Below are 19,319 nucleotides of genomic sequence, written 5' to 3' on the forward strand. Positions count from 1 at the left end.
ATGAAAGCGGAGTTCAAGCCCTTTCCAAAACTGTTTTCAGAAGTTATGAAGTTGGCTGATAGCTATGATTTTCAGGAATTAAATTTTAACACTACCACGATTAAGCAGACTGTGATGAGCAAGATCGTCTAAGTGTGCAGCTTCAGACTGCGTTGTTTTCTTGCGCTCCACCATCTCTTGATATAAAAAAAAAATAATAAACCAATAAAACTTTTGTGTCGTAGTTTACACAGGACTGGCAGGGTTTTGTGCATTGATACACCTTTATCAAGGTGTAACGTGTTACGTGGTTTATTTAGATAGGTTAAATGTTTTTGTGGTGTTGGGAGAAAGCACCTCCACAGCGTGTTCTAAACATGAGACACACGTCTTTCTGCTTGCTGCAATAAATCACTATTTTCTGCACTAAAGTAAATTTTGCCAAGATATTTTCAGAGATGATGGACAAGATGTTAAAGAACAACAACTGAATGAAACCTAATTTTGACAAAAAAATAAATAAAAATTAATTAGCTGAAAACATCCCAATACGACATACGACAGGTTTTCCCAGATAGCATCACAAATAATAAACCTCACTTTACAGCCTTTAAACCATTTTTAAGAAAATTGATGAGTCAAAATGATCAAATAATATATTAAATTAATTATCATCAATCATTACATTAATTAAATAACATCTTAATTGTTAAGATTTTTTATAATGAATTATCTTCTGGTCAATCCACCAGTTCACATTTACAATTCTGCGTGTTTGCAACATGGGTTGATTTTCTCATTGGTTTGAACAAAAATAGCAGAATGGCTTATTGAAAATGTACATTTATTATCTGTCAGCAGGTGGTGCTTTCTGAACAGCAGACAATAGTGGTTTCCCCGGTAATGGCAGTACACAAAGCAGCACAGCACCTTGAGACATGCAGCACTCATGCATTAAAATTACAGCCTTTTGAAGTTCAGTCGTCACATTAAAGGAAAAAGCCACCATTTTTCCACTATGCACTATGGAAATGTGGAAGTGTTTGGTAGCTTCTAAATTCATCCCTGTTTGGATCCTAAGGAATGAATGGTGCTAAGCTAAACGCCAGCATAGTGGTACCGCACACTACAGAGATTGACTGTACGCACTGAGATGGGAGAGGTATGTATCAACTCATTTAAGTTGAGGGAAGAAAATAGTGGAATATGGAAAGACGGTGGCATTTTACTTTAAGCCATATCGCAATTCTGGTCTTTCAGTCCCCAAATTTAAGACATCTTGAAATCATAATTAAGACTTTATTGTACCATTTAAGAATTTTAATGGCTTTAAATGTTTTGCAACTAAATCTTAGACTTTGCAAGGACCTGCAGAAACTGTGACAAAGTATTGTGAGAGTATCAGACCTGTCTCCTTCCTTGCATTCATAGCAAAAACACTTGAAAGAGTTGTTTTCAACCAGATATCATTATTTCTTTCACAGAATAACCTAATGGACTTTAACCAATCATATTTCAGAAGTGAACTTTCAACTGAAACTGCATTACTGTCAGTGACTGAAACCTTGAAGATTGTGAAAGCTGATTTCAAATCATCTGTTCTCATTCTACTGGATCCATCTTCCGCCTTTGATACTGTGAATCATCAGGTTCTTCTGTCCATGCTCTTATCATTGGGCATCACAGGGATTCCACTTTGTGGGTTTGAATCCTATCTCACAGCTAAACCTTTCAAGGTTGCTTGGCGAGGGGAGGTATCCAAAGCAAATCAACTGGTCACTAATGACTGGGGTTCCTCAGGGATCTGTTCTTGGACCTCTCCTCTTCTCCATATACACTACATCACTGGGACCCATCATGGTGGCACATGGTTTCTCCTACCATTGCTATGCTGACGACACACAGCTCTCTTTTTTCATTTCAACCAGACGATCCAGTGGTAGCTGCACAGATCTCAGGCTGCCTGGCAAACATCTCAGCATGGACGAAAATACATTACCTACAGCTCAACCTAGCAAAGACTGAGCTTCTCGTCTTTCCTGCCCCTCTGACTCTAAAGCATGATTTCACCATCCAGCTAGGTTCATCAACAATTACCCCATCAAATTTAGTCAAAAATGTTGGTGTAATCTCTGATTAACAGCTTTGAAGACCATATTACAAAAAAATGCTTAATCATGCAGGTTTGCATTGCATAACATCAGAAAGATCAGGCCCTTCCTAATAGAGCATGCTACATAACTTCATGTCCAGTCCCTTATCATTTCTAGGGTGGACTACTGCAAAGCTCTTCTGGCTGGACTTCCATCAAGCACAACCAAACCTCTACAAAGGATTCAGAATGCAGCAGCACGACTGGTCTTCAACAAGCCCACAAGGGCCCACATCACACCTCTCTTTATCTCCCTTCATTGGCTACCGTTTGTGGCTCGTATCAAGTTCAAGACATTGATGCCTGCGTATAGAACAGCCACTGGCTCAGCACCCGCCTACTTCCTCCTCACTGTTATGAATGTAAATCTCAGTCCAGAGGCCTGTGATCTACAAGTGAGCAACGCCTCGTGGTACCATCACAGAGAGGCACAAACTCACCTTCCAGAACATTTTTGTTCAGTTCCTGGCTGGTGGAATGATCTTCCCACCCCCATCTGGAATGCCGAATCCCTGACAATTTTAAAGCGACAGCTGAAAACTCATCTCTTTCATCAACTTTTGACTAATATATACATATAATCCTTTCTGTTCTAGACTGTACTAATTTGAACAGCATCTGAAACTTTGTATTATGAGCCCTTCTTGTTTATTTGCCTCTTTATGATGGATCACTTTTTTGTATTGTTTGTACTGTTTCAGTTGTAAGTTTCTTTGAATAAAAGCGTCTGCTAAATGAATAAATGTAAACGAATCATATCATGAAATCAACACCGCGACTCATGACGCGAGTATTTTACACCAGTAGAAGTGACTGGTCTCTATGAAACAGTGGCTCAAGAACAGTTTTTTTTTTTAAGTTTAGCTTAAATCTCCATGAATTATTAAAATATTAGCCACATAAATGCTTAACCTTACATTCTTAATAGGATTCAAAAATACGTGCTGCTCATGTTTTATACATCTCATGAACATGCATGCGTTTATTCACATTTTACAAAATGGTCTGCATAGAACATTTCATATTTGCTACACATTTGCTAGTAAAAAGCTTTTCTTTCCTTCAGTGGCTTTTTCTGTTTCTAAACGCATGAACAAGCATTGCACATTTGCTGAATAAATTGCATATGAATGTAAACTGAATCTAGAAGTGAATTGGCTTCATTCATATTGACAAAATGTAATGCATGTCATCATACAGATTATAGCAATGTTATATGTCACGGTTAATATATTCTGTGAACTAGAGTCCAAATAATTTATTAGATTTCTTTAATTGAACAAAGTGTTCACATGCATTTGATACTGATTATATTTAACACCATGTTGCACTTTGTCCCAACCAGGCATGACGTATCAAAGTACAAGTAATGCAGCATGATGAAGCTTTTTGTGCATTTATGTTTAATGTATTTAGATTACCTTTTTTTTTCATACAAATAACTAGAAACCATTTAGTTAAATTTTTGCCATGATATGGAGGTGCTATATGTGGCTTTAACTATGGTTATCATTCTCTAAATGTGTGCTAATATGGAAGACCAATGGTTAATTTGAATAAAAATATAAGAATATAAAATATAGAAATTAGGTTGTTACCAGATGCCAATGTGTATTTGCATCTTAACTCAAGCTACGGTCTAATGTGCATTTCTAAGAGACAATTTTTTTTTTATATTAATATTACAGTCTGCAGTGCAAACTGCTGTTGAAGACAACACAAAACGGTTTCGTGATTTGAAACAATATCACTCATTAGGACATGCAGAAACTATTAATATGCTTAAACGGTTACAGAAAAATGACTGTAAAAGTGTAATGAATTAAAAAAAAAAAAAGAGTTTTCGTCGTGTTCAGACCAAAAAGAGCAGTTTAACCCCACATTTAACAGTTGGTTTTTACAACTTTCACTTAGGAGCAGTTCAAACAGTTCTTACCTGTAATGTACATGTGTGACTGTTGGATCTCTGTAACCAAATATCCATGTTTGAATGTCCATGGGTCTTGCATTGGGGTAGGCTATGGTCATATCTATTACCCACTGTAGTCCTTTTGATTTGTTACCTGAAGGTGGACAGACACATAATCTTCAGCCAGAGAAAAACTGTACAAATGTTAACTTCAAGGCCAATTCACAACAACAATGAAATGTAAAAGCACTAGTCAAACTCTTAACATACAAACACATACTTGATACTTATGGCAGCGGGGAGACCATAGCGAGTTGCATGCAAGAAGTCTCAATATCAGGTCATATAGATCTGTCATTTTTTTACTTTTTTTTTTTTTTTTAAGGGTCTAACGTCTCCTTTTGTGCTCCACAGAAGTCAGTCAGTCAAACGGGTTTGTTTTCACAAACTGCAATGATGCATTTCCATTAGTTATTAACACCATAAAGTATAACACCGTATTTTGGTGTATGTCTCTTTAAATGATAATTAGCTACTGCTCACTCAACCCATCTCATTTGTGGGAAAAAAGGAAAGAAAAAAAAAGACAAAAAGAGCAAATGGATTTGTGTCATTGTAGGGTGGTTGTGTCCACGCACTACCAAGACAATTTAGATGTAGGGAGCATGTAAAAGTGAATTTTACATTCAATGTCCCATTTAAGAAAGCTGTGTGTAGTTATGGTCCGCCATTACACATGTTTCTTAGGAGACGTTCAAATAAGATTAATGCGTTCATGTGCTCAAAAATGGCTGTATGGCGAGTGACAGAATGAAACAGAACATACAGTTTTAAAAGATGAACTATATTTAACTGGACACATTGTCTGTAAAATGGTGCGGGATGTCTAATATAAAATCCAACATAAGCAAAAGTATGAGAATTTACGGCACTGGCTGTTTATTAATTTAATAAATAGTGCAGACAGGTTCAAGAACAAACATGCATTTAATAGGATAACTAACAAATTTAAAATATATATATAAATAAATACAAACAACATATTTCCACTATCAAATATCATTTAAATACCAATGTTGTTAGTTAACTAAAATGGAAATAAAACAAATTTGCAGTGAAACTGAAATAAAATATTTAAATCTAAACAGACACATACATATATATAAACTTTATATATATAAATATATATATATATATATGACAAAAGAAAATAATAAAAAATAATAAATTAAAATCTGGCAATCTAAAAAATAAAATACATACAACTACCATTTTCTTCCTAATAAAACAGAGGCATTAGGAAAATGTATTGTTTATATTACCTATAATGGGAATACGTCTCACTCAAAGTAATTTAAAGTCTTACAGTGACATGAAATTTGTTGGGAGTGGGAGATTTATTGCCTTAGCAGTGTTGTGATGGCTGCACCAACGGTGCTTAAAAGAGATCAATTTAGAGATACAACTCCTAGAGAGAGGAGCCACTGCTTAAAATAATATAGTTGAAAAAACACACACACACACACACACACACACACACACACACACAAAAGTCCACCTTAATAACCAGCTAGTTTAAACATGCAGTGACTATGCTGTTTTAATCACCTTAAAGATCTGTGACAGTTGTTCAATTGTTTAGCTAACATATTTATACTGTACTTACAAACCTCCAAGAGGAATTATTAAAATGAAGAAGAATTTTAATTTATGCATTCTGTATGGGCATGTCCTCTGATGCGTTCTGAAAAACTGTGATGATTTTCTCCACATATTTACAGAAAGACTATACAATCAGCTTATTATCTTGTTTAACCAGATTAATGGTTCTTTGTTTTGAATCCACGCCTATCAGAATGCATCATCTCCATTAGTTAACCCAATAACAGTTCACCATTAAGCAGAGCAAATATATTCTCTGCATTAGTGGTGTGTGAGGAGACAAAATGGAAGATCCACCCAGCAAGGAAGTTGTAGGAAGCATGTACTAGGTGCGGTGGAAAAGTACTGACACAGTATAGTACGACCCCCCCCCCCCCCCCCACAAAAACCCAAACTTCTGTCAAAACTCAGTCAATGCACTAAAGTTTCCATATTTGAAGTTAGTTTTATTATTATTATTTTAAATAAACTGATAGTTTATCCTAAGAGAATACATTCTGATGTAAAACGGATAGTTCCGGCACCTTGATTCTGATTGATTGAGCGGCGTTCAAAGATTTTGTAAATTAGACTACAAACATACACTTTTGTTTACGTCTGTCTGTGTGTTGCTCGGCAATCACTTTGCTGGAACCACAAATGTTTCTGAGGAACTACATTGTTTGGCGGAAGAATATGGTTTTTATTTATAATCATTAGACTTTATTTGCTCTGTTTTATTCTGTGAAAGCTAACTACGTATATGTAAACCGTTTTTAAAAAGCAATAAGCCCCATGAAGCCATGGTTTACAGTTAATTTATCACAGCTTCTTGTCATTTTAGTCAATTGTTATTATTTTTTTTTGTTTGAAATTTTGTTTGAAACCGGCATTTACATCTACATTTACATAAAGAAAGTTTAGTACTAAAATTCAGCACTTCGTTACTAAAAATGATTTGACTCTAGTTTAGATTCTACGTCTGCAACAAATGATTAATTGACGACTACTTTATAGGTTATTTATTAGCTAACTTACTAATAAATAATAAAGTAACTTCTGCAATTAATCTTGCAATATTTTATCCAAACATTTTCTCAAAAAATACTTTAGAAGAAAAAAAACCAAAGTGCCACAAATTTTAAGCCATCTATTAATGATACAAATGTCCATGATGTTTTGAATTGATTGTGAGAGTCTTGAAATATTTTTGTTCATTAAGCATGATTATATGACATGACGGACAAATAGCCATCCAGTGCGGTATTTTCATGCTCGTACATTTTTTTTTAAATAAAACAAACTGCTGTTTGAATGCAGCTGAATGAATCACCATATTAGCCATTAGCATTTGCTTTAGAGTGTGAACGCAAACGTCACTGATTACATCAATGCATAGTTTTGGTCTTAGTAGATACCATAATGGTGAAGTCACACCAGACGCGAATGAAGCGTTAAGCACGAGTGATTTACATCTTGAGTCAATGCAAAGACGCGAATAGAAATCCTTTGAATCAAGCGTTTTGGCGCGTAATTCACGCAAGTTAAAAAATCTGTACTTTGGTGAAAATTCCCTGTGGGTTAACCAATCAGGAGCTTGCTCTAGTAGTGACATGATTACGACATAGCAAGCGGAGGCAAAATCCGAAACATCAATGGAGGAATTATATTTTATGTTTAACCGCAAATGTCAGAATGACTAGCCTAGTCGAGACTGCTCTCATCGTAACATGAGCATATTTAATAAACTGCATATTTGAGTTTAAAACAACTACATTCTTGTCTGAAATACTTATAAAATTACATTTCAAGACACGATAACAGTAATATTTAGAAAATTATCAGAATAAATGTTGGTTGAAATAAAGCAGAAGCCCCTCCCATTGAAACCAATTTGTGTCTGTTGTGAAGTGAGTTTCCCCCCGCGAATGAAGTGAATAAACTCAAAATGTTCAAGCGTCTAACTAGGCGCGAATAACACGATTTATTCGCACAAGTAGCATCTGGTGTTAACACACTGTAATCCAGGTATTACTCATATTTTTTTGAAAAGGACAAATGACTCATTGTTATCTGGATCCTATTACATTAATTTATACAAAGAACAATGGGAAATAGTGAAAGACCCATATATCTGTTACAACATTAAAACATAAAAAAAATATATTTTGTTCCTTACTTTGACCTGGTGGATTTCCCTCTGTTCCCAGAATGCCGTTTTCCTGCTGGGGTCCTAAGGTCTTCAGGATTATCTGAGTGGCGCCCAGCCGTGGCAGTGTTACGTGAGTCAAGTAAGGCAAGTCATTCTTTTTTGCAAAAGACTGACTTATCTCTCGCCTCTTTCTTAAAAAGCCGCCCTCTGGAAACAGCACAATCCATTTCCTGTCTCTGCTGTAGTAATACTTGTCTAGGTGATCCTTCAAGTAAATTAGTTGCTTTTCTCGATGTGCTTTGCCCTGTTGGTAATGACAAATCTCATCAGTGTCGACTAAATTTCCCCTTGCCACTAAAAACCATTTAATTTATTCGCAGTGCTACTTTATGAAATATGGATGAAGCTAGAATATCCTTGTCACATCACGTTAGAAAATACAACTACAAATTTTCTTAAAGTGAACAGGTCTTACCTGCCTGATGAAGAAATCTCCATGAATCATAGACACAACCCCAAAATTGGTATATTTAAAAACATGGTCCATCAACCACATCATCTTTCGTACAACCTGGACAAGAACATGACAATTAGTTTTGTTTTCGGTTTGTGATCTGAAATGTTATTATATAATATTTATCAATGTGATATCATAATATATTTAATGCATAATTCACAACCATCAGAGCAGGACTAACCCAAACCCGAGCAGTGGCGTGCTTACCGTGCCCTTGTCCTGCAAGCACATCATTAGGGTGCACACGTCTCCTGTAGACTGATGGTTGACTATGACCATGGCTTCATCTTCACACATCGGTCTCACATCATCACCCCATTCTGTCACTAAAAAATAAAAAAAGAAAGAAAAAAAAACATTATGTGGATTGTTAAAAAACACTGTGTGTTATTGAAAAAGACTATATAAACAAATATTCGTGTAAAGCAAAAATATGTAAACAAAGCAGTTGTGTTAATGCACTTTCTTCATGATTCGTTAATGGAATTCAGCAGAACAGTATTTTTATATCAACAGATCCTTATATCAACATTTTTATTTATTTACTGGTGTATTCATATGATGTCTTCTCGATCACCAAAATAAAATATTAATTTAAGGAGCACAAATGTTTCCCACTGCAGTCAGAACCTCAACAAGTCATACGAGACCCCAAAGATTATCCCTCTTACGGACACACAGTCGCAATCTGATTATAATATCATTATGTACTGGACTGTGATTTATGTTCAGCTATGTGTATCATATATCATGATTTAGTTGCTGTTACCAAGCACTAATGTCTCTACTGGTAATATCGGTCCACCCTAAAAAATACTGGCAACCAAAATAAATAAATAAATAATAATGCAAAACATAACAAAAGCAAGTTATGCGAGTTAATAAAAGACACGAGCTGCACTTGCACAACAGGATGTAAATCTCCCCTCTACTAGCGCTGTACTTTGCCCTTGATGGCGTGTTTAAACAACTCTATGAAGAGCAGGAACACCTCTATGAGAGGTCATGCTGAGTCAAGACACGGCTGAGAGCCTCTGCTGTTACCAGCAAGTCAAAGGTCACAAACAGAATAAACCATTACAACACCTCCACTGTTTCAAGCTCACGGGCGAAGGGCACCTGACACGACAAGTTACGGGCACCGCTGTTTGCTGAAACATACCACCAGACCTTCTATCAACAAAGAGTATTTGCTTACAGACTTCAGGACAGCAAGCGGAGCTGTTAAGACATTCTAGATCACAAAAAGTTCTGTGAACAGCTCTAAGAATGACCACGCATTGCTTTCGCAAGGAAATTGGTTAAGAGATATCAAAAGCAACGATTTCAGACACATTTTGCAAGAAAAGAAAGTCCGATGTCAATGGTGTAGTGATGTATGAAGCACAGCTCACGCAGAAGTCAGTTTCGAACCAAGCAGCTTTCTGTTGGTCAACATTGTAAAGAAACGTGAACAACTTGAACCCCCTTGTGAAATCAGGGTGGGGTGATATTTTTTCCTCGCACAAAATTCAAGATTGTGTGTATTCCTATTCCTATTCCTGAAATGACTGAATTTTGACAGAAAAAAAAATAAATAAAAATACATTCACATAATAACAAAAATGGCCTCGTTTGCCTTTGATAACAGCTCACATGCTTGCTGGCATTGTTTATGCACTTTTTGATCAATTGGGTATCTGAATAAAAAACAATATAAAGCACTTTTTTTCTGCTTTTCTTTCACAGATAACAGCAATAATTTATATTATAGCATTAAAAATAGCTTATTACTGTTACTAAAAAGCTTGCGCATATTAGAGGTCTAACCAATACAGAAAGTAAAAAATGATTTTGGTAGTTACCAATACTGTTAGTTAAGAGCAGCAGTGGCACAAACCTTATAAAACTGGTTAAAAACTTTACATAAATTTGTTTTAATAAATTAGTTAATCACTGTAGGTAATATAGTGAATATAATTTAAATCTCTAGATCAAAAATTAAAAAAAAAATAAAGATAATCCTGTGGGGAAGTCGTGGCTTAGTGGTTAGAAAGTTTGATTCCTAACCCTAAGGTTGTGGGCTTAAGTCTCAGGCCGGCAATATATATATATATATATACACACATACATACATACACACACACACACACACACACACACACACACACACACACACACATATATATATATATATATATATAGCCAAATATAGAATTTTATCGATTTTTGGCATTTTTCACATATCGGCATCATCCGATAAGTTTTTCTGCTTGGCCGATGTGTTTGACTCACTCTCTCTTTTGCCTGTAGTTGTTGTTAACAGTTCTGTCTAATACAGATAGAAGTCTGTCTAATAATCAGATAGAATGGTTAAACAAAGGAATTAATGTATACAGAAAGTATTATAACGATTGCTTTTATATTAGGCCTATTAGTAATAGAAAGGCAAACATTACAATACTTTCTCGTTTGCCATCAGCATTAAGCAAATATGCATTTATATAATTGAAACAAATCTTTGAATGACTAATGAACATTTAAATTTTACAAACCTTGCAAACTTAATCAACATCCAATCTGTATGTAAAATGAGGGTTACCCTGGCTTCATTTGTAAAATATGATTCCCAATGCCGAAAAACTTCCCAGAATACTGTCAAAAAACACATATACCACTAATCAGTGATAAAGGACGAATAAAATCACAGTACAGGGACAAGCATCGCGTGCACTTTGATCACAGTCAGTCTCTTTATCCTGTAAAAGCGTCTGATATTTATATTCAGACAATTACACGCTGCTGTCCCCTCACGGTTCCTACTCTCATAAATAACTCTCACTTCATGTTGACTTTTAAACCTAAATATAAAATGTTAAAATATCAGACATTTCAGCACAATGAATGTTTTTGCCCTGAATATCATCTCCCTCGCCTCTCTGTGTTCAGTCTGTTTAACACGCGCACCCGCCGCTCTTTCAGTAAAGATTTCAACTTAACGCAGACTGTCAGGGTGGGCCTTTATGCAAAAAAGAAAAAGCTTGCTTGAATTTGTGACATTTAAAGATAAGGATATGACTGTTAACTAAAAGTTTTTTGTGCCGAGGATGCACACACGTATCTGTAAAAGTGCCTGACAGGCAAGCATTATGCTAATGGGGAAGTCGTGGCCTAATGGTTAGAGAGTTGGACTCCCAATCGAAAGGTTGTGAGTTCGAGTCTCTGGCCGCCAGGAATTTAAGGTGGGGGGAGTGCATGTACAGTGCTCTCTCCACCCTCAATACCACGACTTAGGTGCCCTTGAGCAAGGCATTGAACCCCCAACTGCTCCCCGGGCGCCGCAGCATAAATGGCTGCCCACTGCTCCGGGTGTGTGTTCGCGGTGTGTGTGCACTTCGGATGGGTTAAATGCAGAGCACTAATTTTGAGTATGGGTCACCATACTTGGCTGAATGTCACGTCACGTCACTTAATGCATCAGCTTGAATCTTAAAACAAAGATTTATCATGTTTTGGGCAGCTTGGATCACATACTTTTCCTGCAGGAGGTCATTCTGTTTCTTCCAATATTTGTAAATGCATTCTGTCCATAGAGATGCGTTATTCAGTTCTGTAATTTGATGCGAACAGCTGCAGTTGTACGTGCTCTGTGGGCAGACCTGACTAATCGATAATGAGAATCACTGTCGATGATATTCATTATCAATAATAATTGATTAGTCGTTGCAGCCCTAGTATGATGATGCATGTAACTGGCAATTTATGCACAATAATTGTACAATTATGAATAAGAATTAATTACATCAAGCTTTAGGAATTTTTTTTTTTTAATATTTTTTTCTTAATAAAATAAAAATGACCCGCTATTCACTAATGGTTCATGGCCATTCAGGACAATAAGGACTGGCTGATGACCCGGGGTCAGCGTCAAAGATATTCGGGACAGTCACTGGCCTGATCGGGCCACTGCTGCATCCTCACTAAAGTTTATCATCTGCACGATTTTAAACCTTGCCAATTTAAACATTCAAGTGATTTTAAATCATACAAAGTGCAAGAAGGACCATAAGACAAGTCCATTCAGTGCCCACTACCAAGCGTTGTTTTGCGTGTGCACAGCGTGCACATAGAGAGCAACATCTCTGACAAAGTGTGACCACCAAATAGAGTTATTTTTCCCATTACTTTAAAGAGTAACTAAACCTTAAACCAACTTTTTGTAGTTAATGATCTTTAAGAATGGGTCTTTATTAGTGCTGTTCATTGATTAGAGTAACTGTTTTACATTTGAGTATAAAGTGTTTTAATTCTACAATATATGGTTTAAAAACGTCTGAGTTCTGCCCTCTTCAGGTTGAACGGTGGCTACTGCAGTTGATTTTTCCTATTGGATGTTGTGGTGGCAAGTGATGTTTTCCAGCAGACTTTAGATTTAGGCGCCAGTGGTTGCATGCACTTGGCCTGGAAGACCGTGAGTTCCCGCCTAGAGCTGGAGTGTGCAAACTGCATTTTAAACGGGATTGCTTCTCAAACGCAATGGAGGTGGAAATGGGCTTCTCCACACAGTTGGCGCTATAAAGCGACGCGATGCGGGAGTTAAGACCGCAGTTTGAGCCAGCGGCTCGAATTCATATGAACAGACACTTCGACATCCTCCACTTTAGGTGAAAGTGGGGGAGGAAAAGCCCTCTGCTTCATTGATCGCTCTGTTGCAAAGCTACTTGTGTCATTACAATCACTCTCCATTTTAGCGTCTCTGACAGCAGCTGTCAATCAATCCGTCACTGCGGGTCTCAGGTTCATGCCACATTCGCTCAGCCCCGCCCTCGGTTCGTCCGCTATCTCCGCTGTGCTCTGCCCACTTTTCAGCATTTTTCAAATATTGTCAGTGGGTGGAGTCAGGCTCTGAACAGGGGTTTAGTTGCACTTTAATGAACAAATATTCCTTGTCAATTTGAACATTCAAGGGATTATAAAGAATTCAAGCACAAGCACAGGAACATGCAAGTAACAACATAGAGCTGCATCTCAGGCAACGTGCAAGCCTCATATTGCTTTTTTTCCCACGTCTTCCTTCACTTGAATGGACAAATACATAAAAATGTATGTCAAAAGAACTGTTTTTCAAGGATAAAGGCCAAGATAGATATGTAGAAATCTTTACTTGTCACTCAATTTCTAAAACCTGACACTCAAACACCAGAAACACACACCAAATCTGCAAAACCATACACTAATTATTTGCCTTTGATTTCATAAAACACTTTTTGCAAAAACGCAACACACAATCATCTATGCAACACAAAATTCTTAAAACTTAAATCTATCTACACTCACCTAAAGGATTATTAGGAACACCTGTTCAATTTTTCATTAAGGCAATTATCTAATCCACCAATCACATGGCAGTTGCTTCAATGAATTTAGGGGTGTGGTCCTGGACAAGACTATCTCCTGAACTCCAAACTGAATGTCAGAATGGGAAAGAAAGGTGATTTAAGCAATTTTGAGAGTGGCATGGTTGTTGGTGCCAGACGGGTCGGTCTGAGTATTTCACAATCTGCTCAGTTACTGGGATTTTCACGCACAACCATTTCTAGGGTTTACAAAGGATGGTGTGAAAAGGGAAAAACATCCAGTATGTGGCAGTCCTGTGGGCGAAATGCCTTTTTGATGCTAGAGGTCAGAGTGGGCCGACTGATTCAAGCTGATAGAAGAGCAACTTTGACTGAAATAACCACTCGTGACATCCAAGGTATGCAGCAAAGCATTTGTGAAGCCACAACACGCACAACCTTGAGGCGGATGGGCTACAACAGCAGAAGACCCCACCGGGTACCACTCATCTCCACTACAAATAGGAAAAAGAGGCTACAATTTGCACAAGCTCACCAAAATTGGACAGTTGAAGACTGGAAAAATGTTGCCTGGTCTGATGAGTCTCTGATGATTTCTGTTGAGATTCAGATGGTAGAGTCAGAATTTGGTGTAAACAGAATGAGAACATGGATCCATCAAGCCTTGTTAACACTCTGCAGGCTGCTGGTGGTGGTGTAATGGTGTGGGGCATGTTTTCTTGGCACACTTTAGGCCCCTTAGTGCCAATTGGGCATTGTTTAAATGCCACAACCTACCTGAGCATTGTTTCTGACCATGTCCATCCCTTTATGACCACCATGTACCCATCCTCTGATGGCTACTTCCAGCAGGATAATGCACCATGTCACAAAGCTTGAATCATTTCAAATTGGTTTCTTGAACATTACAATGAGTTCACTGTACTACAATGGCCCCCACAGTCACCAGATCTCAACCCAACTGAGCATCTTTGGTATGTGGTGGAACGGGAGCTTCGTGCCCTGGATGTGCATCCCACAAATCTCCATCAACTGCATGAGGATATTCTATCAATATGGGCCGACATTTCTAAAGAATGCTTTCAGCACCTTGTTGAATCAATCCCAAATAGATCAAACACAGTATTAGTATGGTGCTCCTAATAAACCTTTAGGTGAGTGAATATTTATACAGTAAAGAATATTCAGTGCTATTTTAAATTTGATTATGCACTTTTGAACCTGAACACCCACAAACCAAGAAAAACTGAATCACTGTTTAATTTTTACCTTTGTGTTGTTTGTAATTTGCTCATTTTCTCTTATTCTTACTGCTTTTTTGCTTGTCTTTAATAACATTTGTAACAGATTTTTTTTACGCTAGTAGTTTTTGCTTGGTGGGTCAACAACAATTATAAAAAACTTTTTCATTTTGTGGCAGGGGCAGTAGAAAAAAATCCTTAGCAGTGAGCTCTGCCGATATGACCCACTGTTAACAACTCAAAAAAAAAAAAAAAAAAATGTTTGGGTCTCTCCAGGAAAGTAAAATGACAATTGATTGGCAGCTGATTGCTTGTATCACTGTTTTACAACATATTCACATATCAACCAATCAGAAAACAGTTTTTGCATCCATTTGACAATACTGTCTGGCATTTACTTACGGTCACAACTTCAAGCCAACAGCAATTACACCACCAAGCTGCTGCTGCTGCTTCATGACAAGCTCAGCAATATGTCATTTAGGAGCAAAACTTGGCCCTTAGACAGATCAAGCCAATGAGCTGCATCAGGTCTCTCATAATCTCATCTGCAACCAGAGAGTATAAAACTCAGATGAACAAAAACAAAGCAAAGACACTGCTGTGCAGTCAATTCAACAAAACAGGGACGGATGTGATGATCCTGGCTTGGTGTAATTCCCCTCATATCAACAAAACAACTTTAATGCAAATCTGCATTTCAGAGAACATTATAAAACATCCCTCCCAGTGTTTTGCATGTAATACAGAAACCTGGTCATGGAGACCTTGTGGGGAAAACTCATGCAAATGCAATGCAAAACAGCTTTTGTTTCCATGCTGACTATGAAATCATCAACAGTGTAAGAAAAATCAGTATGATAAAATAAATGAAAACTGGACAATAATTAAAATGCAGACAGGGCGGAAAGAGAACTTAAATTGTATAATGTGGCCGCCCAAATGTTATGTCACATCATGCCTATCTATCTAAAGATCATTATTTTGTGTATTTGGTGTAACAGAATATGTTGACATGATTTAATGTTTAAAAAACTGATAATTTTTAAAATACTGTACATTATTAAGTCCTCTATGCCCTGCCTCTCTTAAATGCGACAAGCGCAGTCTGCTCTGATTGGGCAACTGACCCAGTGCATTGTGATTGGCCGAACACCACAAGCACTCGTCGGAAATGTAACGTCCCTTTCTATAATTGCAGGCTTCATATCTTTCAAAATAAATGTAATGATCGTTAACAATGTCCTTAGTTTTTCCATCAGTTCAAGCCAGAAAGATGAACAGTGGCGTGACAGACACAGTGACGAAGCTCATATGTTTGCAGTACATAAGCCACGGACGGTTAAGACAGCTGACTCCACTGTGTGACACGGTCTCGCTCTCTCACACTCATATGTGCGAGTCCACACACACACACACACCATGCAAAACTCTGCATTTGAACATTCAATAGCAAATACTTAAACTGATAACAAAACATACTTCCAGTAAATGATTCAGGAGCACCAGATTGTCATAGCGAAGTCAAAATCCCCTCCTCTTAGGTTCACGAAACGGTCATACATAAAATGCATTGCTGTTCTGTTGTAAGTAATCTTCAAAAAGCCAAATAAAGTGCTTTTGCTTTCTCCTAGATACACACAGCATCTCCCTGACATGACTGCTTAAACACTAACTTCTTTCTTTGCATGAACATTTGGCCGGCATTACGCAAATATTTCCACATAGTGTCATAGACATGTGGGGGTGTGTTAGAACGAGCCGTTTTGGGGGGTGTGGAAGAGTCTCAACTTTAATAAAGAATATTTATTTTGATTTGAAATTTTAATCTTTGCAACTTTACAGATCTTCTTCATTTACCAAGAACTTGTTACACTCGAATGAGAAATATATATATATATATACATATATATATATATATATATATATATATATATATATATATATTTTAATCACATCATATGACCCCTTTAACACAATCAGTAGAACTCATTAATTCAAAACACTTTGAGTTATCAATGGACTAAAAAGAAACATTTTCAGTAAATAATGACTACTAGTATGATACTTTGAATGGTGCTTTTTCTGAAAAACAAAACAAAACAAAAAAAACACCCCGCCAACCAAACTTAGATAAGCATGAAAGTGCCTAAATACTAATAAGTATTTTCTGGACTGTAAGTCGCAGTTTTCTTCATAGTTTGGCTGGTCCTGTGACTAATAGTCAGGTGCGACTTATCAAAATTAATTTGACATGAACCAAGAGAAATGAACCAAGAGAAAACATTACCGTCTCCAGCCACGAGAGGGCGCTCTATGCTGCTCAGTGCTCCTGTAGTCTACACTGAAGACATAGAGCGCCCTCTCGCGGCTGTGGACGGTAATGTTTTATCTTGGTTCTTGGTACTAAATAAATGCGACTTATAGTCCAGTGTGACTTATATATGTTTTTTCCCTCATCGTGGTGTATTTTTGGACTGATGCGACTTACACTTAAGTACGACTTATAGTCCGAAAAATACGGTAATGACAAAATTTTCATTTTTGAGTAAGGTCATTCCTTCAGGACAGGTGAGAACTGATCTGTGTTTTGTGCTTTCTTTAAAAGGATGCAGTCAAGCAGGTAAACAACAGGGAGATTCAACCTCTGCCAAACACAGTTATCTCGACCTGCATCATCACGTCATCCTCTTATCAGTGTGGTGAGGGATCTTGTGTAATATTCTAAACAGGTGAGAAATTACGACACATAACTTTGACCTTGACTGACAAATATGATAATCTATACTCTTTTTATCATCAGTTCTTATAGAAAAACACCATATTTTCCTTTTAGGGTTCAAGGACGGCCTTTAAACTGAAGACACCATCCACGTGTCTCCCAGCTCAGCTACACATGAGCAGGTATTCAATAACAAAAGCACAATTAATAATTTAACATTCTTGTTGCTTTCCAAATACTGCTCATCCCAATTTGTGAGCATTTAGCTCACAGCTTAGCGAAACCCTAAAACTGTAGGCAATTCTCACATGGTTCCTTCTACTACCAATCAACTTCTTCCAGATTCAACTGTATAGCTGAAGCATGCCAAACACACTCCAAACGTGACAACACAGAATTAAGGAATTTGTCTTAGGGAAGCTTGTCTATCCACCACTTCACCATATTAAAGAGACCTACTTACTGGAAATCTCTGATATATGATATTCCTGATTTAAATGTCAGTTGCAAAAGCAGTGTTTGAATAGCCAGTTCGACTCTCCTCTGTGAGACTCAATTTTGAGTGTTATCACTCGAAAAATAAAATCAAACATAAGCCATGGAATTCTTAATGCACTATAATGTATTTTTGATGTATACATGCAGGTTACAATACACGCATATACATATATATATATATATATATATAAAATACAATTTAAATGTATTCTTTAAAGGAAAAACATGCCTTAATTATTTCCAACTACATTTTTATTATTACCATTTTTTTAGAATTTATTTTAAACAAACCAAATTTACTTGGCCACAACAGCTGCTGGTTCAAATAATGGTTCCGTTAATTAGAAAAAGAATATAACTCTTGTAAGAGGGAACAGAAAATACAATAATAAATACACAGCAATAAAAAAAATTCAAGTATATCACGCAGCCCTAGAAACTGGTCACTATTTCTTTTTTTTTTTAAATAACATTTTACCTTTTAAAGTACAAATATTATTCTCTAAACAAATGAGCTCATAAAATCTATGCTAAATTATTTTTAATTAAATAAAGCATGCCAAACTGTGGAGCACTGCTCACTACCTTTTGAAAGTTGACAAACCGTCTTTATCTGTCTTTGTGATCGTCTGACTGTCCAAGCCCCTGCACTTCCATCTCGTGGTCCACATAATCAGTCTAGAGCTTTCTGCGCACAATCAACACACTGGCTACTCTCAGTACCAGCATGCAATAAATGAAATTACCCATGAAATACCCGTGAGTAAGCAGGCGGTGCATCAACTCTCCTAGATCCAACCTAGCCATAAATTCAAATCTCCTTTACGAGGAAAACCCAAAATCTCTTTCAAATGAAAAAGTCTAATTCAAATCGATACTTGTAACAAACGACACATGAAGAAATACGGACAACACTTCTAGTCTCTGATGAATGATGATGTGGATTCGTCAGTAGAGATGTGAGGTAAACAGAGACCTCCCATGAGGTTCCCACTGTATAATACGGTCCAAACACACTCTATTAAAGCAAAAAAACACACTCTAACAGCTTAATCAAACTTGTCTCCCCAAGAAAATAAGGAAATCGATCCAAACACAGGAAACCCTAGAGTGTGAGAGTCAATAAAGATGAAAAACAGTCAATAGATCTGCACTCAGAAGTCAAATTTTAG

General features: G+C 36.9%; 1 protein-coding gene across 1 annotated transcript in view; it reads right to left on the reverse strand.

Moving 5' to 3' along the window:
* Positions 1-19,319, reverse strand: part of LOC113063401 (acyl-CoA:lysophosphatidylglycerol acyltransferase 1-like) — a 34,176-nt gene that overhangs the window by 12,923 nt on the left and 1,934 nt on the right. The window contains exons 3-6 of the mRNA XM_026233763.1: positions 8,558-8,676; positions 8,309-8,404; positions 7,861-8,137; positions 4,068-4,194 (exon numbers count right to left, since the gene is read on the reverse strand). Coding sequence (XP_026089548.1) covers positions 4,068-4,194; positions 7,861-8,137; positions 8,309-8,404; positions 8,558-8,676 — 619 coding nt within the window. The remainder of the gene's footprint in view (positions 1-4,067; positions 4,195-7,860; positions 8,138-8,308; positions 8,405-8,557; positions 8,677-19,319) is intronic.

This window comes from Carassius auratus, chromosome 45 (assembly GCF_003368295.1).
Source record: "Carassius auratus strain Wakin chromosome 45, ASM336829v1, whole genome shotgun sequence".
Classification (NCBI taxonomy): Eukaryota; Metazoa; Chordata; class Actinopteri; order Cypriniformes; family Cyprinidae; genus Carassius; species Carassius auratus.